Source organism: Papio anubis, chromosome 16 (genome assembly GCF_008728515.1).
Source record: "Papio anubis isolate 15944 chromosome 16, Panubis1.0, whole genome shotgun sequence".
Taxonomy (NCBI): domain Eukaryota; kingdom Metazoa; phylum Chordata; class Mammalia; order Primates; family Cercopithecidae; genus Papio; species Papio anubis.
The window spans coordinates 65,747,564-65,771,180 of record NC_044991.1 but is presented as its reverse complement, the minus strand read 5'-3'; the positions used below and the strand labels follow the sequence as shown (position 1 = coordinate 65,771,180).

Genomic DNA, 23,617 nt, shown 5'->3' with positions numbered 1-23,617 from the left:
TTGAAAACAAAATATTTAAATGTGTGAGAGTGCGTGTGTGCATGTGTGTGTCTGTGAGAGTGTGTGATAGTGTGTATGCATGAGGTGGTGTATGTGTGTATGTGTGTCTGTATATGTATATGTAAGGGTGTGTGAGTGTATGTGTCTGTGTGTATGAGAGTATGTCTGTGACTGTGTGTATATGTGCCTGTGTGAGTGTATGAGAGTGTGTGTCTGTGTGTGATAGTGTGCCTGTATGTGTGAGGGTATGCGTGTCAGCGGACATGTGTCTGTGAGCATGTGTGTGAGTGTATGAGTGTGTGTGTGATAGTGTGTGTGTGAGGGGTGTGTGACAGCATATGTGTGTGTATGCATGTGAATGTGAGTGTAGCGAGTGTATATGTGAGGGGGTGTGTATATGTATGTGTGTGAGTGTATGAGTATGTGTGTCTGTATGTGTGAGGGTGTGTGTGAGTGTATATGTATGTGAGTGTGTGAATGTGCATGCGTGAGGGTTTGTGTGTGTGAGTGTATGTGTGTGTATGAGGGTGTGTGTGTATGTGAGGGTGTGTCTGAGAGTGTGTCTATGAGGGTGTGTCTGTGTGAGAGTGTGCGTGTCTGAGGGTGTGTCTGTGTATGTGTGTGTCTATGAGGGTGTGTGTGAGTGTACGAGGGTGTGTGAGTGTCATAGTGCGTGTGTGTGTCTATGAGGGTGTGAGTGTATGAGGGGGTGTGTGTGTGTGTGTGTCTATGAGGGTGTGTGTATGAGGGTGTGTCTGTATGAGGGTGTGTGTGGTGTGTCTATGGGGGTGTGTGTGAGTGTATGAGGGTATGTGTGTGAGATAGTGTGTGTGTCTATGGGGGTGTGTGTGAGCATATGAGGGTGTGTGTGAGATGTGTGTGTCTATAAGGGTGTGTGTGTGAGTGTATGAGGGTGTGTGTGAGAGATAGTGTGTGTGTGTCTATGAGGGTGTGTGTGTGAGTGTATGAGGGTGTGTGAGTGTGTGATAGTGTGTGTGTGTGTATGTAAGAGAGCATGTTGGGATTGCACAGCGGGGCAAAGGGCTGGGGAAACAGGTACTTCTAATATACCCTTGGGGCCACTTTTTGGTCGGGCAACTTAGCAGTGGCTGCAAAATGTAAACACATGTCTTATATTCAACAGTTTCTCCTTTCAGAATGTGTTCTCTGGATAGAAGCACACTTGCGTGCAAGGATTTAGATTCAAGAGTGTTTGTTGCAGCCTGTGCATAAGAATAGAAACCTCATCCAGCAAATTCAGTGGGGCTCAAATCCCAAAGGGTGGCTTTCTGCACCTGATGAGGAGCTCAGACTTTACAGCCCAGGGACAACGGAAAGCATGGAAGGTGTGAAGCTGGGAAGGGACATGTCCCAATTTGTGCTTTGGGTGGATCATTCCAACAAGGCAGAAAGAGCAGAGACCAAGGCCAGGAGACCAAAGGACAGGAGACAAGCTAAGATTTCAGGCTCAATTCTCTCTCCTTTGGACATTTAGAAGTTGTGGTGGCTGGTGGGGTGTGGAGTGAGGGAGAAAGAAGGGATAAAGATGATGCCCAGTTGGTACCTTGGAAGGCCTGTCCCTTTATCCCCTACCCCCATCATCCTGCAGCCTCTGGAAGCTTACGCCTCCCACCATACCTCCCCCAGAACCCCACCTGGGGAATAACTGGCATGGCGGAGAGGGTCCTGGTACTGGAGTCATGGGGCCTGGGTTCAAATGCCAACTCTCCCAGTGTGACTCTGAGCAACTTAGTAACTGCTCTGTGCCTGTTTCCCCATGTGTAAAACAGAGGTAACCAACCTATCTTGCAGAATTCTTACAAGGGCTAAAAGCAATCGTATATATTTGTTTTTTTGTTTGTTTTTTTGAGACCGAGTGTCACGCTGTTGCCCAGGCTGGAGTGCAGGGGCGCGATCTCAGCTCACTGCAACCTCCGCCTCCCGGGTTCAAGCGATTCTTGTGCCTCAGCCTCCCGAGTAGCTGGGGCTACAGGCATGAACCATCACACCCGGTTAATTTTTGTATTTTTAGTAGAGATGGAGTTTTTGCCATATTGGCCAGGCTGGCCTCGAATTCCTGACCTCAAGTGATCCACCCGCCTCGGCGTCCCAAAGTGCTGGGATTACAGGTGTGAGCCACCATGCCTGGCCAGTAATCGTATGTATAAAGCACATAGAAAAGTGTCTGACGTGTAGTAAGCACTCAGTAAATGTGAGCTACTTTTATAGCTATTCCTACTCCTACCAAACTAGGCACTTGGTAGACACTCTGCAGCTATTTATCAAATATTTGTTATTAAGATCAGCCTGAAGTCCAATCAAGGAGTGAGTTTGAAATCAGAGAATGGAAGTTCAGAGCAAGTCCCCCATCCCCATTGAACAGATGGAGAAAAGGGTTGGGCTTTCCCAAGAGGGTCCTAGATGGCTTGAATCGGGGCCAGGGCTGAGTCTCGGACCTACGCTGGTTGAATGAACGACTTGGTCAGGCCTGGTAGGTTTGTCAGGGTTCCCCCGGGCATGGGAAGCCCCTCGCTTCTTTAATATGGACCCACACCCTCCGGCCCAGCCCTGCTTTAAGACCCCTCTGAATTAAGTTGGCCAATTTCTCCCAGTGGGCCGGTTCACTGCTCCCATGCCCTCCCAGACTTGGGCGGCTTCCTGGAGGGCTGGAGGTCATCCGCGATGCTGGAGAACAGCTGGGTCCTCTGGAGGCTTTTGCATGTCGGTCTGAAGAGGAGATGAGTTGGGGGTTCCAGGGAGGCACCACAGTTGCCAAAGTCCTTTTGCCTCCCTGGCAAGCCTCTCCCATCCACTTCTGCCATTACCACTGCCCTGCTGACTCCAGGAAAACCAAACTAGAAACAAAAGGAAGGTTGGGACTAGGGATGCCATTGGGATAAAAGAGTAAGAAAGAGACGGGTAAGGCCAGACGCAGTGGCTCATGCCTGTAATCCCAGCACTTTGGGAGGCTGAGGCAGGTGGATCACCTAAGGTCAGGAGTTCGAGACCAGCCTGACCAATATGGTGAAACCCTGTCTCTATTAAAAATACAAAAATTAGCCAGGCGTGATGGCGTGTACCTGTAGTCCCAGCTACTCGGGAGGATGAGACAGGAGAATTGCTTGAACCGGGGAGGAAGAAGTTGCAGTGAGCCAAGATTGTGCTACTGCATTCCAGCCTGGGCAACAGAGAAAGACTCTGTCTCAAAAAAAAAAAAAAAAAAGGGAAAAAAGAAAGAAAGAGGCGGGTAAGTGATGGGGGTGGGAAAGGCTCTGGACAGATGGGATAGGGTTCTTGTGCAGGGTCTGAAAATCTTTTCTCATGCCACAAATGATATAAAAACAGGTCAGGCTGCATAATTCGCAGGGTTCAATAGCAAATTAACACGGTGGGGGGGGGCCCTTGTTCAAAAATTAAGCATTTCAACACAGCAACAGCCAAGCATGAAACCAAGCCTGGGACCCTTCTGAGCCTGGGACCTTGTGGCGCTGCAGGTTACACATCTGTGGATCTGGCCCCATCCACAAATCTCTGAGGGCATATATAGGAGTGAGTTTTCCTGGGAAAAGGGCCCTCAGTGGTCAAGGTAGGACCCAGAAGGCTAAAAATCACTACAACTGAGGTAGGTGAGGGGCCCTTCTTTTCACCACCTCCTCCCTCCACTCAGGCAGGGTGGGGGCTAGTGAACACATTGCATGAACCAGCTTCAGAGTAGGGCAGGCTATGGTGGCCAAGGGGACAGAGAAAGGTGGACACATGAGAGATGGAGATTAGAGTTGGGAGAGAGAGGCGAGAAGGCTGGCTCCCAGGTTTGTGACTCAAGCAACAGAATCAATCCACAGTGGTGCTATTCATGGAGATGAAGAAAAGCTAGCAGAAGATCAAGGTGCTGTTTTGCTTGGCTGGGTGGCAGTGAGAATCAAGATTCCTATTCTAGGCATGAGAGGGTGTCAAGCAGACAGATAATAAAGCTTGGGAGGAGATGAGATGAGACATACACATTTGGGGGCCATTGGTATAGAGATGGCATCTAACCCTACTGGAATGGCTGAGGTCTCCTAGGAATTCAATGGGTGCGAAGGCTCTTGGGTACAACATCTGATTGCCCTGACACCTCACATGAGAGTATGTGTGTGTGTGCCTCATTTGTAAATGTTCTCATTTGTAAATGGAGGTAAGAATCATATCCCCATCATAGGATTTCATAAGTAAGCTTGTGGAAGGGGAACACTTAAGACAGGCCTTGGTACCTGTTGAGCCCCCAAGGATACCAGCCATTGTAACAATAATAATCACACCATGTCATCCTTCCACAAATATGTACTGAGCCTCCAGCGTGTGTCTGGCAGTGTCTTGGGCTTTGGATGCAGCCATGATCAAATGTATTAGAAGGCGGTAAGTACTACGGCGAAAGGAAAGCAGAGCAAGGTAAGAAGCATGATGCGGAGGATGGGGCGAGGGCTTCAATATCGAATAGGGTGGCCAGGGGAGCCCTGCTTAAAAAGTGACATTAGAGCAAGCCCTTGGAGGTGAGGGAGTGCCTCACGCAGATGTCTGAGGGAACAGCTGGCCAAAGACCATCAGCAGAGCGGTGGAGGGTGAGGCCCTAGGGTAAAGGGTAGGGGACCTTTGTAAAGGCTCCTTGTGGCACAGGGGGGCTGGTCCTCCAACAGGGCAACACCAGGTCTGCCCCACAATGAGGCAGAAGGCTCTCACATGCTGGAGAGAGCCCGTTGTCCAGCATGGCCAGGGAGCATATACCTCTAATATGGTAGAGGCAGCCTCTTGCCCACATAGCAGCTGCCCAAGCCTTTGGATGGGCCTTGAGGCTCCCCCTGGCCCATGGAAGGGCCTCACCTGGCACAGCAGGCTCACCAGCAGGGCCTCTCCTTCTCTTGGCCGTGGAGTGTCCCCTTCCAGCAAAACTCGGCCGGGCCTTTGCTCCAGGGCTCCCAATCCAAGCATACATCGGAGTCATTTTCCTCTGAATCTGTGGAGACATGAGGCAAGGCCTCTTGGCTGATCACATGCTGTCTCCCACCCCTGACCCAGGAAGGAGTCCCCTGGCAGGCCTGGGTGTCCCTGCAGCCTTGTCTGAGGGTAAGGCCAAGGCAGAATCCTATGAGCCAGCCTTGAAGCCTCAGGAAGTCTTCAGGGCCTTAAAGGGTGACTAGGGACCAAGAAAGAAGGCTGTTCCTGTAACTCAGAAAATGGCCATATCCATCTACTAGAGGGGAGGACACATAGGTGAGCAAATGACATACCGTACTGGGCATGGGCCAGGAGGAGGCAGTGAAGCGACACAGTTATTGACCCATCCAGGCATTTGTCCACTAGTTCATTCATTAACAAGTATCTGAGTACACAGGCACAAGGATCTCCACTGTAGCACTGTTTTGTGGTGAAACACACACATGAACAATAAAACACCTGGGAACTGTGTCCACGTCCACAGATCACAAGAGGTCTGGGTGACTAAGCTGTGGCACAGTCACACCACATGGAGACCCAGACCTTCCGTCTGACGGCTTGTCGTGAAGCTGTTAAAATGTTTGCATCATATCTGTATCTTCTGATTTGCAGGATATCTATGGTATATTATAAGCAAATTGAAGAGAAATGTAGTATCTTTTTGTTTAGAAAGGCAAATGCTGCCCCCTTCCCCAATTCTTTTTGAAAACCTGCACACGTTAGTAAGCATGTGCACGAGTTTGCTGACAGACTCATCTTGGGGAGGTAAGGTGAGAAAAAGGAGGGGATGGGGAAGATTATTTTTCTTACTAAACTCTTACATTGTTTCACTAGTTGCAGGGAAGTAACAAAGGTTGTTTGTACAATGGGCATAATATCAGCATCTTCTAGGATGAGGGTTAACTGAAGACAGACATGTAAAATTCAGCACAGGACTTGGCACAGGCTTTCAACGGTGTTGGCAGTTAGTATGTCTTACAAGTCAGTAGGGGCCGGGCATGGTGGCTCACGCCTGTAATCCCAGCACTTTTGAAGGCCAAGGCGGGTGAACCATGAGGTCAAGAGATCGAGACCATCCTGGCCAACATGGCGAAACCCCATCTCTACTAAAAGTACAAAAATTAGCCGGGCATGGTGTGGACCTGTAGTCTCAGCTACTCGGGAGGCTGAGGCAGGAGAATTGCTTGAAACCAGGAGGCGGAGGTTGCAGTGAGCTGAGATCGCACTACTGCATTCTAGCCTGGGTGACAGAGTGAGGCTCTATCTCAAAAAAAAAAAAAAAAAAAATGTAGGATGGCGTGAAGTGACTGTTCTTCACTAGAGAGAGTATTTTTTGAACATAGAGTATGTGCGAACTGTTGTTACATTCATTTTCTCATCTAATCCTCTTAACAACTTCCTGAAGTCAATTACTAGTATTTTTTGTACTTTACAGATGAGGATGGTGAAATCACTTGTCCAGGCTCACAGCCAGGGAGTGGTGCTACTGGATGCGAATTCAGCCTCCCCACTCCACAGTTCCCACTGGGTGCGTTTGGACTCAGGGGATTTAAAGGCGCTTTGAATTGAACACCTTGCTCCAAGGGCCACCATGAGGGGCTGTCGCACCACTCTTCTGTTTCAGCCCCAAACCCATCTCTGGAGATTTCCCTTCATCCTTCTGCAAACTCCTTTCAAATCGCAAAAGTAAAATACTGGCAGCAGGGCATCTTCCCCTTGAAGGGGGTGTGTGGCTTCCTCCACCTTATGGCCATGTCATGGTCAGACAGTAGCACTGTCCTCCACTGACCAGCTTCTGCAGGAGTTGAGCTGCCCATTATCATTTTTGCCTCAGTGCCAGTTTCATCAGGCAGCTCCCCTTTCCTCCCTACTTGCTCCTCCTTCGACTTGGGAAAGTGCATCCTATCGGGTACTCCACACTTAACCCTCTGTCTTCTGAGGCCTGAAACTGCCCTGAGGAGCCAGCAGGAGTGTTGGGGGGGTGGGGATGGGGAGGAGGCGGCAGAGCTACTCCTGTCTGCTTTTCAAACTGGATTTCAGGCAAACTGATTCCAATAAAGGAATCCACAGCAGAATAGAAAACCACAGGTCTGGGTGGCCTGACCCCTCTTAGCCCTCCAAACCCTGACATTGGGTCAGTTCCCAGCACAAGCGCAAAACACACACAATAATATCGGGAATTTTAGAAGATGGGGAACCTGAGGGAGGAATGCCCACCTCCCTTTAAGGATGGTTTCTCTTCATTGCAAAATTAACAAAGGACTTATTTCAAAACGCCACATGACACCAGGGAGTAAACAGCCTCTCAGGAGAAAGTCTGCGGAGGGCTTGGGGTGGGGTAGGTTGTGGATGGTTTTGGAGTTGGGCCTCCAAGCAGAGTGAATGCCGGAGGAGATTCACGCCGCAGGCCTTGACCTGGGTGGTAGGAGAAATGTCTCCGCTCCGAAGAAGGCATCCAAAGCCACGCCACCTACATTTCCTCCCACATTGACAAAACCAGCATTGGTTGGATTATTTTCTCAGCCTACAGGAACCTACCACGTGCCAGGTGTGTATGTGTACTGTGTGCCCTGCCCTGTAAGCACCTGATATGTATCGACCACTGGAGCCTGTCACAACCCCAGGGGCCAGGTACTAGTGTTGTCTCCATTTTGTAGATGAGAAAAGCAAGGCTCACAGAGGTGCCCACCGTCACGCAGCTGGTAGGTGACAGAGTCAGGATTTGAAGGCAGACAATTGGCTCTCTTAAGTTCACAGATGTATGACCTTGGACAGGTTGCTTCTCCTCTCCAAGCCTCAGTTTCCCCAATTGTGATATAAGTATTATTATGCAGGGTTATTCTGAGGATTAAATAAGATTATGCATGTCCAGTGTTGAGCACAAGGCCTGGTACATAGTCAGTGTTGCAAATAGGTTCACTATTATTAGGAACTATTAAGCAAGGATGACTTTGGGAGGCCGAGGCAGGTGGATCACGAGGTCAGGAGATCCAGACCATCCTGGCTAACATGGTGAAACCCCGTTTCTACTAAAAGTGCAAAAAATTGGCCGGGCGTGGTGGCAGGCGCCTGTAGTCCCGGCTACTCGTGGTCCCAGCTGCTCAGGAGGCTGAGACAGGAGAATGGTGTGAGCCCGGGAGTCGGAGCTTGCAGTGAGCTGAGGTTGCGCCACTGCACTCCAGCCTGGGCGACAGAGCAACACTCCATCTCGAAAAAAATAATAATAATAAAAGAAGCAAGGATGAGGCCAGGTGTGGTGGCTCACGCCTGTAATCCCAGCACTTTGGGAGGCCGAGGTGTGCAGATCACCTGAGGTCAGGAGTTCGAGACCAGCCTGGCCAACATGGTGAAACCCCATCTCTACTAAAAATACAAATATTAGTCAGGTGTGATGGCACGCACCTGTAATCCCAGCTACCCAGGAGGCTGAGGCAGGAGAATCACTTGAAGCCAGTAGATGGAGGCTGCAGTGAGCCGAGATCATGCCACTGCACTCCAGCCTGGGTGACAAGAGTGAGACTGTCTCAAAAAAAAAAAAAAAGGATGAAATCTGAACCTGTGTCTTCCAGAGTCCAGAGAGACAGCTTTTATCACCAGTAGCAAACAAGTCTGACTCCCTACCAGCTGTGGGGCCCAATGCCTGAACTGTACCCCTCAGGGAGAGCTGTGGTCTACCCTGGGACTATGAGGAGAATATACGTTAAATAAACATTTTCTAGAGACAAGAGGGCATCCCAGGTTCTTGCTAGGAACTCCCCATAATTACACAATTTCAAGTCCCTACATTTGAGATCATGGGGCTAGTGGGGGTGTGGGGAGGGACTTCTCACCCCGCCTCAACAACATCTGACCATTGCTGGCAACATGTGCTGCGCCCTCCCTGCCTAGCTGGCCAAAGGTCATGGCGCTCAGCAGCAGGAGGTGGAAGATCAAGTGGTCCCCACAAAGAGGCCTTTTTTTTTGGGACACAGGATCTCATTCTGTCTGCTGGAGTACAGTGGTACGATTTCGGCTCACTGCTGCCTCGACCTCCCAGGCTCAAGCAATTCTCCCACCTCAGCCTCCTGAGCAGCTGGGACCACAGATGCATGCCACCACACCTGTCTAATTTTTGTATTCCTTGTAGAGACGTTGCCCAGCCTGGTCTCAAACTCCCGCGCTCAAGCAACCTGGCCACCTTGGCTTCCCAAAGTGCTGGGATTACAGGCGTGAGCCACTGTGCCCAGCAGGAAGAGACCTCTTGCTGAAGGGGATGCTCAGGGAGACACATGCCAGAGGAGCATAAGTCCCACTCCTGCCACACAGCCAGGCCATATCCTGGCCCAGCCACCCCTAGCTTCCTCCACAGCCAGCTTGGTCCCACCTCCTGCTCCTCTTGCTCCCATGCTGAGGTCAGGGTGAATGTCAGTTGGCTTCCATGAGCCTGCCTCCCAAAGAAGCCAGATCCTTTCTGATACATGACCTAGGCAGAAAACAGTGAGTGGTCTGCAGGTACCTGAAAAATGCCTAAGGCTGCTGTATCCTATTGTACAAGCTGTTTACTGCACAAAAGCACCCAATCGAGAGGGTGAGCAGTGAGCTGAAATCCAGCCCACGCTCTGCTCACAGAGCCTTGTGCCCCAGCTGAAAGGGGCACCTGGAAGTTCATCTCCTGGAGGGATAACCTCTGTCTAATTTGTTCAAAAGATCACTCTCGAACTCTAGGTTCAAACTCTAGGACTCACTCTCGAACTCTAGGTTAAGAAACCCTAAACAACCAAACCACCTTTCCACTGAAGAGTTGACTGCTTGTATCTAAGCCAGCACTTATATAAAATGACTGAACGAAGCCCCTTCTGCAGTTGTTTCAGGACACACTGGCCTATTCGGCCACCTGCCCAGCTCCAGGATTAAGGTCCTGCCTGGGCAGGGTAAGCAGCTCACCTTGGCTAAGTAAGAAGCGTAGCCAGATGATCAATAAGAACAGCACACCCACAGGGAGGCAGAACCAGAAAACCAGGAAAGAAAATGTGAGGTCGTTCACCAGCGGCATCAAAGGGTACCTCATGGTGCATGTGTGGCTAAGCTGGGCCAGCCTGGGCTGGGCTGGCAGGGCTGCCCCAAGGGACCTGGCAGGCTGGGCCATGCTCTGCTCTCAGCCCAATTGTGACTGAGCTGTGAGGTAACAAGGAAGTTACAGTGTCCTTCAGGCAAAGTACACAGGGGACACTCTGAGGGAGAGGTGTTCTGGGCGAAAGGGTGGGAAGCCAGGCAGTGAGACAGAGTCTGGCTGAGAATTTAAAAGCCCAGGTTTCCAGGCAGGCCTGGGTTTGAATCTCAGCCCAGTAGCTATTGGGTTCATGACACCCCTCTGACCCTCTTTCTTGTAAGATGGAGATAATTTTGTTAAATTAGAAAAACAGATGGGACAAAAATTACCCTCGGGATCGGTGTTCATATACCTGAAGTCACAGAGCCCCTCCAGGAGCCAGCCAGGTCCCCAAGTCCTGTAATACCAGCTGTGTGTGCCCACATCCACACTGTGGGAGTGCTGTGGACTGCGGCAAACTGGGTGGAGCTTACTGCATCCTAAGCATGCAGTGATGGCAGCTCCCACCAATAACTGCTATGAATGAAATGCAGGTCCATTATTGCAGGACTCCTAACTTTCCCAAGCCAGGCAAAAAGTCTAGATTTCTATGTGATATCTCCCAAGTTTAAAATGTTGGGTCAGACCTCGTTAAAGCACTGTTGGCTAAACCAAACGTCTGCCAGGCTGGATTGGTCACTGGGCTGCCACTTAAAACTTTTAAAATCTAACACATAGATTATTCTAATGATTACTAGATTAAATGACTATAAATGATTATTACTTAATCTGGAAGCTTCTGTGCCTTTCCTTATTAGGGTTTTCTGTGAGGGGCTTCTAACGACTTGAATCTTGTTCCTTTATCTCCTGAGTGACCAGAACACTTCCACATGCCATCCTCATCTTCTCATATCTGTCATCCGTTCACTCATGAAGTATTCAGTAAACCTCCATGCGCCAGACCACGGCAGAAAGGCTGCTTCGGACTTCCCACTGGAGTGGCTGCTGCACGGTATTCTCCAAAAGGACCCTTGGACCACCTGCCTAAAGCTGCCAGCAGATGGGTGGGTGCTGGAGTGTATTTATTAAACATGCCAATTCCCAGGCTCACCTTCGTCTCCTCAGACCTCTTGGGGGTGGGGGTGTGGCTTGGGATTCAACACACTGATAAGCAACCAGAATGATTCTGACACAGGCTTGATTTTCAGACCACGGCATCTCATGACTTAAAAGCACCTGTTGAAAAGGCAAACCCAGGTCCAGGCTGGGGGAGCAGCTGCAGGAAGTGGGCGGTAAACCTAGGGAGAAACATGGAGTAGAAAACCCGCTTATAGGAAAAGACACCAATTCAAGGAGAAGGGCGCATGGGGCCAGCAACAGGAAAAAATAAGAGCATGGGAGGGGCTGGGAGAGCTGGGGCATGGTTTCGAGACTCCTAGCCCAGCTGTGGGATGGCCAAAATTCCTACAAGAGGAAGTCTGGGAAAATGGACTAGAATGCGTGTCCAAGAGGAGCAGTGCCCTGGCAGGGGGCACCTGATGCAAGGCCCAGAGGCCAAGAGGAGGAGCAGGCGGTCTGGGTTGGGAGTGGTTCCCTGGCACCGGGTCCTGAAGGGGTTGGGGTCGGAGAGAGCTGAGCAGCATAGCTGGGAAAGGCTTGAGCACACATTTTTTTCTGGTTACAAAACCTTTCCAGACACCAAAACAGGGATATTGTGGTCAGCTTCCCTGGCCACTAGGCCCAGCTGGAGGTCCTGTTGTGAGTGGGCAGAACAGGCAGAACAGACACTGCAAGGTAGGCAGCTCCCAGGCACAGTTCAGAGGGTGGCACACGTCAGCAGCTCTTGGCACAGGCATGACCACAGTGGTTCTCATGGTTGTTTCAAGTGGTCCATTCACTCCTCTATGTGTGATCTAGGCCTGAAGGTGCTCATCTGGCTCCAAGATGCTCTACACAAAGGGGGCAGTGGGCAGCAGGGGATGATCTCTGCATCTCCCCACTTTGCTGACTCTCTAGCCCTGGTAGGGCTCAAATTTTCTGCAAGCAGAGGGCACAGCCGGCACTTTCACTCCCATAACGTAAGTATCTATCTCCTCAGCAATTCCCAGCCTCTGAAAGGTGAGCCTCTATTGGCAGTGTTTTAATTATACAAGCTCCTTCCAGCAGAGAAGGCCAAATATTTTTCTTAAAATTAATCAAACTTTGAGTATTTCATGAAATACTCATTTAATGTTCAATTAAACTACAGATCTAAATTATACAGGGCAGCCAAAGCCGAGGAGCTATCCCCTGGAAGGGTAAAATTCACAGCACCAGTGTAGGAGTAAACCCCCAGCCTGTATCCAAAAGCACACACAAAGTTATTAGATAAGAATCTCCTTAAAATTTAATGGACTAAATGTATTACATTCAATATTCCATGGGCTTCTGGACAAAGGATCGGCATAAATACAAACAAACCTCTGGACCTTCTTCCCTAACCGACGAAGATGAAACACAGGAGGCAAGGGGCACGGGTACACCTTCATATTTACACTTTGCCTTTACTTTACAGTTCAGTGCCAGAAATATTTACAGAAAATACAATAAGAAAAAGAGCATGTCTTGGCAACATACTGAAATTCATACAAACTGTATATATGATTTCAAGCAAATAATGATACTGCTTATTTTTTAGCCACAACTGCCAATCCCTTCAGAGGAGAAAGATGTCTTGGTCACTGTAAGAGATGAGGACTTGGGAAACTTGGTTTGCTTCCACAAGTATTTACTGGGCGCCTACTATATGCAAGGCACTGTGGAATCCCAAATTACACCTTTTCCCTCATCATTAAAAAAGAACATGAGTTGATATTCTGAGAAAAACACTGTAAGTACATGGTTTCTTCAGCTATTAAGAAACCCATCGTTTGATTCCACTTCGTACAGATGGACCACCTCCAATCTCTCCAACTCAGGAAAAGAGGCTGTCATGAAAATCTTTAAAACAGACCATCTGACTCCAATCAATCGTCATTTCATGTAAACACAGCAATCAGTTCTTTTCAGGAAGACAGAACCTGAATGGGCTTTAAAATGGTGAATAGAGAACTACTGCCAGCAGGAGTGTCAAATTACCTCCAATACGTGTTTCTTTCTTTCTTTCTTTTTTACCAACTACCACAAAACACATCTTTGAGCAAGGCTAACTTTCACTTTGGGTAAAGCTCCACCTTCCAGAAGAAATGACTCTGCCTCTCTAGAACCCAGTCTGAAGACTCTGACAAATGCTTCCCTAGTGTATGGAGAAAGTAACTATTCATGAAGGCCTCACACACAGAACCTGCAGGTAACCAACAATACTGGTCAAAGGTGTGGGTATTTGTATTTATCAATGAATCCAGAGGAAAATGGGCTGCCCTGAAATAAAGGATATGGAAATGAAGGAAAATGTGCATGAGTATGCGTATGTGTGTGTATGTGTATGTGTATGTGTGTGTGTGTGTGTGTGTGTGTCATTAGTTCTTTCAAAGGCCCAATGGATGGAAGAGGGTCTCAGGAGGAAGCCCTAGACAAAAAGGAAAGCTAGCTAAATAAGGAAATGATTAACAAGGTAAAAGCCCTCCTCACTGTCCTCAGTGCTCCCAACCAGAGAGGAGCAGAAAAGCTCCCTCCTGCAACTTAAGAAGGCAGAAGGGCAACCTTACTCACCACCTTCCTCTTCACAGAATGCCACACTCACCCACCCCCTGGCACACTCAACAGATACAGCAACTGAACTGTTTAAGCCACAGACAAAAGTGGTCCTGGCTTTCCCCCAGAGGCTAGAACATATGCTGGCAAATTTATCAAATGGACTACAAAATATTAATATTAGGTGCTAAATATGTTCCTCTGGTGCTATTCTACTCAGTGATTTTTAACACAGGCAGGTGGGTGAACACAGTGACCATGAACTCAGATCCATAGAGATGGGACAAAAATTACCCCCGGCATCGGTGTTGATATACCTGAAGTCACAGACCCCCTCCAGGAGCCAGCCGAGTCCCACTGATGAGTTAAGGGTTCTTAGCACTCCCTCTTTGGGCAGATATTATTTTGAGCAGAAGGAACCAGCGCCTGGTAAGGTACGGTACGGGTATCCCATAGTCCACTGGCTCCGTACGCACTGGGAGTTTCATGCCTTCAGGGGCTGCACATCCCTCCTTCCCTGGAAGACCAGGGAGTCTCCCAGATCACAAATGCATTCAACATCATTGTTTACGTATCAGATACATTGGAATTACAAAGAGTTGCCAGAAATTAGACCTAACTGAAGGATCAGCAAGTCCAACCCTCATACACACACACAGCATATTTTTCTGAAATTAACTATGCCAAAGGTAAAAGTCTGATCTGAAGAATCATACTGAAGAAGTACATCTACATCAGTTATTTTTAACCTCTGCAATGTTGTAAGTTACATGTTAATTTATAGCCTTCTCTGCTCACTTCAACTAGAACAAGAGCCCATTTTCCCCTCAAAATGTCAATCTAGAATTACCTTGAAAGTTATTAAACCTCATCTTGTTCCTGTGAACCACTAGAACATTTTTTAGGGTAGAATTGGCTCATCTGTATCCCGAATGCCCTCTCCCATGCTACCATCTGGAAACATCAATTTATTGCCCAGCTTAAAAAGAAAATCAACTATTGAATAATAATACTATAACCCGAATGGAAACTGGAGTCATAGAAAGAGGAGGTTATCTTTACCTGAGCTTAAAACAAACATGAAGAACAGGTTATGGCAAACTTTAAACCAAGAGCTGCTATGCCCATATTTCTTGCTTATAGATGGCAAAATGCATACTTCTGGAATAAGAGACTTTTGCACAGGGAATTAGGTCCCACACTATCCCCGCCCCCTAAGTAACCCACCAAAACATCAAACCAAACAGATCGTCGCAGCTCTGACCCACAGTCTACTGACATCAGAGTTCAAGGGGGAAAACACCCCTTACACAACTGTGATCATTTCTCTTTGGACTTTAAATATCACTTATTTTCTTAACATAAAATAATCTTACTAAAGAAGAAAGCACATGAGAATAGGATAAATGAGCAGTGTATACTGTAGCACTGTAACAGGAATCCTTGTAAGGATGTTCTGGGTCTGGCCACCTCAAAAGTTTTATCCCTGCAGAAAAGTAGCAGCGAGGTAACAGAAGTATTTCCAAAACCTGGCAGGGATCTGTTGGCTGGCAAAGTCCAGAAAACATGACAACAACAGCCATTTCTAACAGTAGCCACCCAAAGAGATGGTCACTCATGTTTTGTCAATTATGAGGAAATCCAGTAGTTCTCTGGGAGATCTGAATTAGTAGCGCTGAGAGGCTATTCCTGAACCCCATTTTAGAATCCTTCATAAACTACTGCAGTTTGCTGCTTGGTCCTGAAATAAGAGACAATGGATGAAACCAAATAATTTTCAACCCTTATTGTGAATTTACATTTCTTTAAATGATATTTAATGAATGAATCAAAAATGTTTAACCTGTCATTATGTCACCCCGCTGGACAACAATGGAGAAAGTGGGGGTATCACTGCTATCTTAAAACTTTTAACCCCACAAACTTTATTTGTATCCCCATTAAAGGACAAGGCCATGCTCCATTTCTGATCTGTTCCTGGGTGGCCCAGAAACTGAGGCTTTCAGACAGATCTGTGCAGTGATGAGAAGGACAACTTTTTGAAATGTGGAGAAAAAAATATGACATATTTTAATGTCAGGCTTCTTATCTGAGCAAAAAACATGTATCTTTTCTTTTTGTCAGTGTGACAGCTGGATGACAAGAAGACCTACAAGTGAGTAGAAGGCTGTGACTTCTTTCCTTCTCCTCCATGCTATCAACATGAGTCTTTAAATGTCCTGGAAGATTCTGAGAAAGATTTTAATTTTGAATACAACCTCCTAAAAAGTGAGGTATAAAACTATCTTCAACTTCTATATTGCAAATTTGTTGATACTACCAATGCACGTGTTTAACTGAGATGCATAAAAGCCTTTCTCCTCAAAAGGCTTATGTTTAACTAAAATTGTCACCTTTAAAAGAAAGTTTATGGCTAAAATCTATATCATCATGATCAGCAGGAATATGATTGTGTCTGGGAGCCCATTTCACTAGACAGCCCGAAGTCTTCTATCAAATGGGTTATAATGTGTTTCTTCTATTCTGGTGATTGAACAGTAAGCTCTTGGGAGTGATTTGTTTTTATTTTTACAGTGATCACCTATCAAACTGTTCTGCTGTGTTACAGTTCCCGAACTGGAGTTCAACAGTCTTAGAAATTCAGGGGTCTAAGAACTGCAGTTCTTGAGTCCAACCTCCTGGAAAAGTGAAGTATAAAACTCTGGCTCCAACTGTTTGTTCCGGTACTTGTTGACAATGTCGGTGATTTTCTGTTTCCGGCGGACATGGGGTGGACTGTAGGAGTCACTCTCCAGTCTCTTCCTTCTACAAATGTTAATTACAGTCTGCCTCACCAGAAAGCCTTGAAAATAGAGAGTTTTAAAATAAATGTTAAAAACTAGTCACTTAGGTAGGTGAACTATAAGTATTCAGGTGAACTACCCTACGCATACTCAAACTATTTCATTCAACTTGCAAACTTCCCATCCCCAGAGAGATAGACATAGTGCCAAGATAAAACTGTCACAAGAAACACACAATGACAGGAAAAGGAGAATAAAAATCTAGTCTAACAACCTATTTTCCATCCTGGATGACAAACAGCTGTCTTCAATATTTTAATACTAGAAGTTGGTGAGGTTTTACTTACACTTACTAGATTAAGGACAGATTAAAAAAGAACAAAACATGCTCCCTTTTTAACAAAAGCCAGACCATTTCCTACATGTGGAAACTATTAAGTAATTATCACCATTTCCTTATATTGACTTCTTTTTGGTTTATAAAAATGATAAAGAGAAAGAAAATGTAACTCTTCAGCCACATATGAAGACCTTACCAAGAGCTCGCCTGCTGACAATCATCCCATCCACAAGAGGGATGACCATATTAAATTTTCCAGTGGCTCCTTGAATTTTTATCCGGAATAATCCAGTGTTTAAAGGGTGGATGAAGATGACAGGAACTTCTTTTTCAAGAGTCGTAGATCTTAAGAAAAGAAAATTTTTATCTCAGACACCCAAGAGTTGAAGTCCCCCACATACAGCCTAAGATCACTAAAGGGACCTGTTGCTTGGCAGTGGTATGAGAAAAGCCAAGGGGTCAGTCTGCTCAGAATCTGCTTTCTGGGAATCTATGCTGCTGCCCCCTATAACACCTGGTCCTAAAGGTTCATTACTGGCTCAGGCTTTCTAAGCTAACAGAAAGGGGCTGAAAAAATATATATACCTGGAAAACCACTAGGGACACTGGGTGGAAGGAGAGGCCAGAGAACTCTATTGCATGGAGTTAAGAATCTAGCAACCACCTATGGGACTTTCACTTTAGTTCCTCTTCTTGTAGGGAACAAAAATGTGGCCGGCCAGAGTACAGGGAATTCCAGCATAGTCAAGGCTGGTAATCCCAGAGCAGAAGCAGGAACACAGCTTTGGCCCATTACAGGAATCCCTGATATAATTTTTTTTCAGGGTGGGGAAGGAGGTTGGGAGAGCCATTAATCCAAGCCAGCTGCAAGTGTCCTTCCCCGCTATGGTGATAAATGGCCACATTGTGGCAGGGCCAAAGCCCTCACAGCCTCTGGCCAGGCAGCAGATGCTAAAGTCAGCAACTGCCTCTATGGAGGGGTGAGTTACTCATTACACACCAGGGATCGGCCAACCCATCTAGTATGACATGTTATTTGTGATGCTACATGTTGAGGTCTTTTTGCAACCCAATGAGTTTTCTTTCTATATAGGTAAGGTGATTTTGGCCAAAGCAACACTGAATCAGTGTTTCAAGACATTAAAAAAAAAAAAGAAAAAGAAAAATCAATCCTCGAGTAATTCTGTCCCCAAGATAAATTATAAACTTTGCTAATCTACCAATAAAATATACATTTTACTGTCAAATTGTATTACAACCTTTGACCTAAAAAGATGAAAACTTGAGAGGCCGAGGTAGGAGGATCACTTGAGCCCAGGAGTTCGAGACCAGCCTGGGTAACATGGTGAGACCTTGTGCCCAATTTTTTTTTTTTTTTAAATTAAAAAAAAAAAGGTGAAAACAACAAAGACAGTATATGATAAGTCTCTTCTAATTAGTTCTAGAAAAGTCTACTCATGACTATTCTATAGTCTCTTCTTTAGCAAGTTAGTGTCATAAAGAAAAAAGGACTGTTCCAGATTAAAAGAGATGGAAGGAATTAAAACCAGGTGTACAGTCCTGGAGTGAATTATTTACCAGTTGTGAAGAATATTTTAGTAAAAATGAAGAAATTTCAATGTTGCCTATTAGATAATATTAAGAAAGTATTAGTAACTTTATTATTGTGATGTTATGTTTAGCTATCTGACTTTTGAGATGCATACTGATGTGTTTGGAACATAAAGATACCTGTAATTTGTTTTAAAACACCAAAGCATAAAAAGCATGGAAGTTTTAAGAATGACTTGCCCTCTTTTAGAAATTTAAAACGATAATGCTAAAATAAATCATCTTTACTGACTTCATTTCAACAACAATCATCTAACAATATTAGAATAAATTCATCTTATATGCAATTTGAATCAGCTCACATAACTAAAAGGAACTTAAAAATATCAAGTTTGAGGGTATCTCTGTGATGAGAGAGATGCAGGGCCAATGCATTTGGGGTCAAAGGCCTGGATTCAGGAAACTTTCTCCTGCATTTACTGGATGTGTGATACTAAGGAATAACCTCTTTGAACCTATTTTATCCCACAAATAAAACAGGGAAAATAATTGTTAAACTCTTAGTTATAAACCAAAAACAAGCAAGCAAACCTTGAAAACTACAAAGCCTACACAACTACATTGTTACCATTCTTAGAATCAGATTATTCTCTTTTTATCCTTCTTGTGAATGGGCAGGTAAAACAGAAATTTTAACCCAATTATAAAGTTAGTATTACATTTTGCTTAGAAACATTTTTCCATTAATTAGCTCATATGATTTAGGATATTTTAGCTGCTATTTGGCCACATTGTTTTGGCCAATTTAACTCCATTATTTCAATCTAATATTGCTACCCTATTATTACGGTCTTTATTAATATTAAATTGCCTCTACTTCTCCATTTTTCTTTTTGCTCTAGATAACTGTAAAATAGCAATTAATTTTACTATTAAAACTCTTGCTAAAGCACCCAACATCACTAATCATCAGGGAAATGCAAATCAAAATCATAATGAGATAGCACCTCACTCCAGGTAGGATGGTCATTTTCAAAAAAACCAAAAGAAAACAAGTGTTGGCGAGAATGTGGAGAAAAGGAAATCCCCTTGTATGCTGTTGGTGGAAACGTAAACTGGTGCAGCCACCATGGAAAACAGTATGGTTCCTCAACAAATTAAAAACAGAATGTTCATATGATCCAGCAATCCCACTTCAGGGTATATAGCCAGAGGAACTGAAACCAGGATCTCAAAGAGATAGCAGCACTCCCATTTTCACTGCAGCATTATTCACAATAGCTAAGACATGGAGGCAACTTAAATATCCATCAATGGACGAATATATAAGGAAAATGTGGTGTACACATACAATGAAATATTATTCAGTCTTAAAATGGAAATCCTGCCATTTGTGACAGCATGGGTGAATCTAGAGTACATTATGCTAAGTATAAGGCAGGCACAAAAAGACAAATTCCACATGATATCACTTATATGACAAATCTAAAATAGTTAAACTCAGAGAAGCAGAGAGTAGAATGCTAGTTGTCAGGAACTGGAAGGAGGGGAAAAATGGGGAGGTATTGGCCAAAAGGTGGTACAAAGTTTCAGTTATGAAGGATAAGTCCTAAAGATCAACAGTACAGTGGCTATAGCTAATAATACAGTATCATATACTTAAAAATTTGCTAAGAGGGCAGATCTTATGTTAAGTGGTTTTTATCACAAAATAATAATAATAATGAATTAAGTGGGCAGGAGAAAACTTCTGGATATGGTAGAAGTGCTCAGGAATAGATTGTTGTGATGGTTTCATGGAGATATACTTATCTCCAAACTCATCAAGTTGTATACATTAAGTATGTATAGCTTTTAACATGTTAGTCATACCTCAATCAAGTGGCTTTTAAAAAGTCCATGCTGTAATAATTTGATAAACTTGTATGTTGTATACAAACTTCTTTGATCTTTTTTCTCTATTTTTATTTCTAATTGTCCACAACTCTTTTGTTTCATAATTCTTTATTTATTAAGCTGCAATCAATATATTAAAAAAAGACATGCTGTTGAAATTCAAGCAAATAGAGTGTACCTCAGTGAAGTGCTACTATTTGCAGTAGTTTCCACACCAGTACTGATCTCTGTCATCAGCTCTGAGAGGGGAAAGTTTTCTGGAAGAAAATAATAGCATTATAATTAATATCTCCCTCATTTTCCCAAACAGATAACAGGAAATCTAATTTTCTAATCTCTTCACATAAATGAGTGGCAAATATATGGATTGTGCTGTCCTGAAATATCATCTTAATTATTCTCTACAAATTAAAAAAATCATCTCTCATTTTTTTTAGCTAATTTCATCTAAAGCAAAGAGTTTTTAGAAAATACATTCTGTGATCTTTGAGGGCTTTGTTGAAAAGTAACTATCACATTTTCCCAAAAACTCTGGGCTGGATGGGATTTTAGGCAAAGTATATAATTCTAATGCTCAATGTTGCTTACGTAAAAATCATGAGAAACTTACCCAGAGTGCAACTCTTAAGGACAAACTAAACTTTATACTAAAACGAGACAGTAGAGCATGTGGGTGGAGAGAGGGTAAGTGAAGCGCTTCCCCTTCCCCTTTCCAAAGGTCCTGGGATGACTGAGACCAACTGGCAACAAACCACTGACTGTGATGCCAACAGGAATAACTAAAAGCTTTGTATCTACTAGTCTCGTCAAATCTTCACAACTATGAAAAAAGTACCAGGATTTAACAGAGGAGTAATCTAAGGCTCAGTAGTGGAGCTGGGGTGCAAACCCAGGCTTACTGAACTCCAGGACTAGCTCCTGGCCACACCGTGCTTATATGCCCACTCCCTGTAGACATTTAGCAAGTCATTGTCATATATTGTCATTTTATTTATGGACAAAGTCCTCATACAGTACCTATATCATCATAGCGTTCCACCCAGACTACAGAAACTCTTGTCTCAGGTCCAAGGGGAGGAACAGGGCGACCCTGAGGCAGCTTCCTCATTCTGGAACTGGGACTGAGCTATATGAAGAAGAAGACAGAGAGCGGGAAAAACAACAGCAACAAAAAACTGGCTTAATAAAACTACCCAGTCATTCATTTGTCAAGGTGCTCAGTGATATAAGTATCAGGTCATGGAAAATCACTTTAGGAAAACATGTATACATTTGCAACAAAGCACTTCTTTGGCTCCTGTTCATCAGTCTTAACCTAGGACAAGAAAATGAAGGCTTAAAATTGTCAAAGAAAAAACAAGGAAGGAATACTGAATAATAATAATTTGCATTAATAAAAACAAAATTTACACGCAGTATCTTAATGAGGGCTTAAAGGATTTGAGTCTATCTCTATTAGGGCCAGAAAGCAGTATGCTTCCCCATCACAGCAACATCACTACTTGTCTGGGGATCCTCATCTCTAAAATGTCCCATCAGCAAGTTATTCCCAGATCCCAGAACAAATGTCTCCTACTGCAATTTATGCTTAATTCCTTTTTCTCATCAGTAGAAAGAAAAACAAGTTGTCTGGGCCTTCATTATCATGCAGTGTGCTTCTGGCTTCCCGCCACCCTAATCAACTCTAAGTTTCACTGCAAGGTTAACAGGACTGTGTGGCCCCCCTTTAGCAAACTGGTACCCTGAGTTGCACTTCTTTTGAGGCATGCAGCAGAGCTAAGTTGTGCTAAAGCCCTAAACAAAGCTCATGTGTACAGAGCGGAGAATCTCATACTTGAGGTGAATTTTAAAATTAAAACTGCTTTATTAGCACAGAAATATACATGTCTTTACCAGATGACCAGAGTCCATGGCAAGTCCCCCAGATGCTTGTATCCACTCTGACATTCACAGAAAATGGCCAGACCAAGAGATTTCTCCCAAACTAGTGACAGATATCTGGCCATATTCACAGACTACTTTCTTAGCATCAAGGCCCCTAATTAGCTTTGACTCTGACTTCTTCCATGTCTGACGTCTAGCCCTAGATTTAAAGAGCTCCTGTGATTAGGTCAGGTCTACTTGGAAAATCTCCCTTTTGATTAACTCAAAATAACGCAATTAAACCCACAAGATCCCTTTGCCAAATAATGTAACATAATCACGGTTATCCTATCATATTCACAGGTTCTACCCCCATGCAAGGAGAGGACATTGTACACAGGCAAATGTTGCTGGGGGTTATCTTAAAATTTTGCCCAACACCCTGACGTTTTCCCTGCAGTCTTGCTAAACTCACCTCAATAGTTCTAGTGAATTTAAAAAGAGATTCCTCAGGGTTTCCTACTTACATGACCATGTCATCTGCAAATACATACAGTTTTACTTCTTTGTTTCTAATCTCTATGTACTGTGTTTCCTTTTGTCTTATTTCTCTATGTAGGTCCCTCCTCTACCATGTTGAATGTAAGTGGTGAGAATAGGCATCCTTGCCTTGTCCTCCATCTCAGAGGAAAAGCATTCAAGAATAATGTATAATGCGTAAGTATAATGTTAGCTGTAGGTTTTTAGTAGATGCTCTGTATCAAGTTGAGAAAGTTCTATTCATAGTTTGCTGAGAACTTTTCTCGTAATGAGTACGGAATTTTTGTCAACTGTGTTTTCTCCATGTATTGAGATAACCATATGGTTTTGCTTTTTTGTTTGTTTTTTTAGCTTGTTAGTGTCTGCAAAGTATACTATAAGTGAGAAACAAAAACATGGTGCTTTATCTGGGTTCTAAGGAATAACTATGCTGGCATTCAGAAAATATGGGCAGCTCACCACTGAATTCTAGTTCTGTTCACAAATCTCAAACAAAAAAATTTTTTAAAGTATTAGATTTGGCTAAAATCTTGCATTGCCATGCAATACTGACTGCTCATCTCTAAATTGTATTCTGTAAAACCTTTAAAAAACTCCTGATTTTCAAATCAGTCTACTCCAGGGACTATTACACCACCTGGCCTTTTTTTCCTAAATCAATTTTAAAGGTAAAAACCTCCCCATATTCTCTTTTAAGTATATACTTACATTAAAAGTAATTTTCGCTGTGGAAGGAAGCCAACCTAAACTCTTGTACAATGGAGGAACACCTTTAAGTCAAGCTGACACTTCTGTCTTTGTTATGATTTGTTCTAAGTCAATCTTCCTACACTTCTGACCTGATCACAGATAAAAAAGTAATATTCGCTGATAAGGTAAAAAAAAAAAAAAAAGATAAAAGCAAAAAGCTCCTCTTGTAGTAAGTGCTGTGTT

At 44.5% G+C, this 23,617-nt stretch overlaps 2 protein-coding genes across 16 annotated transcripts in view; both read right to left on the bottom strand.

Annotated features, from left to right (window-relative positions):
- Positions 1-2,492: 2,492 nt before the first annotated feature.
- Positions 2,493-11,231, bottom strand: LOC116270808 (adipogenin). 6 transcript variants are annotated; one of them, XR_004179073.1, is made up of 3 exons: positions 9,895-10,166; positions 4,762-4,990; positions 2,493-2,855 (listed from the first exon to the last, which is right to left on the bottom strand). XR_004179073.1 is itself a non-coding variant. In XM_031656755.1 (3 exons), the coding sequence occupies exons 1-3, from the start codon at positions 10,094-10,096 to the stop codon at positions 2,822-2,824; spliced, it is 375 nt and encodes a 124-aa protein (XP_031512615.1). In that variant the 5' UTR covers positions 10,097-11,231; the 3' UTR covers positions 2,493-2,821. The 6 variants fall into 6 exon arrangements, 5 of the variants coding, with proteins under 5 accessions (XP_031512615.1, XP_031512616.1, XP_031512619.1 ...); XM_031656755.1 differs by having other exon boundaries at positions 2,493-2,879; positions 4,876-4,990; positions 9,895-11,231; XM_031656756.1 differs by having other exon boundaries at positions 4,876-4,990; positions 9,895-11,212.
- A 1,171-nt stretch (positions 11,232-12,402) lies between these two features.
- Positions 12,403-23,617, bottom strand: part of RALGAPB (Ral GTPase activating protein non-catalytic beta subunit) — a 108,680-nt gene continuing 97,465 nt past the window's right edge. For 9 of the 10 annotated variants that reach the window (XM_009216130.2, XM_009216131.2, XM_031656754.1 and 6 more), the window contains 4 exons: positions 21,299-21,407; positions 20,460-20,538; positions 17,031-17,179; positions 12,403-16,553 (listed from right to left, as the gene is read on the bottom strand). In XM_009216130.2, the coding sequence (XP_009214394.2) occupies positions 16,360-16,553; positions 17,031-17,179; positions 20,460-20,538; positions 21,299-21,407 (531 nt within the window). In that variant the 3' untranslated portion in view covers positions 12,403-16,359. Of the gene's footprint in view, positions 16,554-17,030; positions 17,180-20,459; positions 20,539-21,298; positions 21,408-22,619; positions 23,524-23,617 lie in introns of those variants that run through there. The other variant, XM_021921063.2, reaches the window with a different exon arrangement.

Bases quoted from the DNA above. Each gene is read 5' to 3' on its own strand.
- LOC116270808 (XM_031656755.1), bottom strand. From the start codon at position 10,096: ATGGCCCAGCCTGCCAGGTCCCTTGGGGCAGCCCTGCCAGCCCAGCCC. The intron at 4,991-9,894 runs GTGAGCTGCTTA...ATGTCTCCACAG, and splicing joins ACGCTTCTTACTTAGCCAAG to ATTCAGAGGAAAATGACTCC. The intron at 2,880-4,875 runs GTGAGCCTGCTG...TGGCATCCCTAG, and splicing joins GAGAAGGAGAGGCCCTGCTG to TCCCAACCTTCCTTTTGTTT.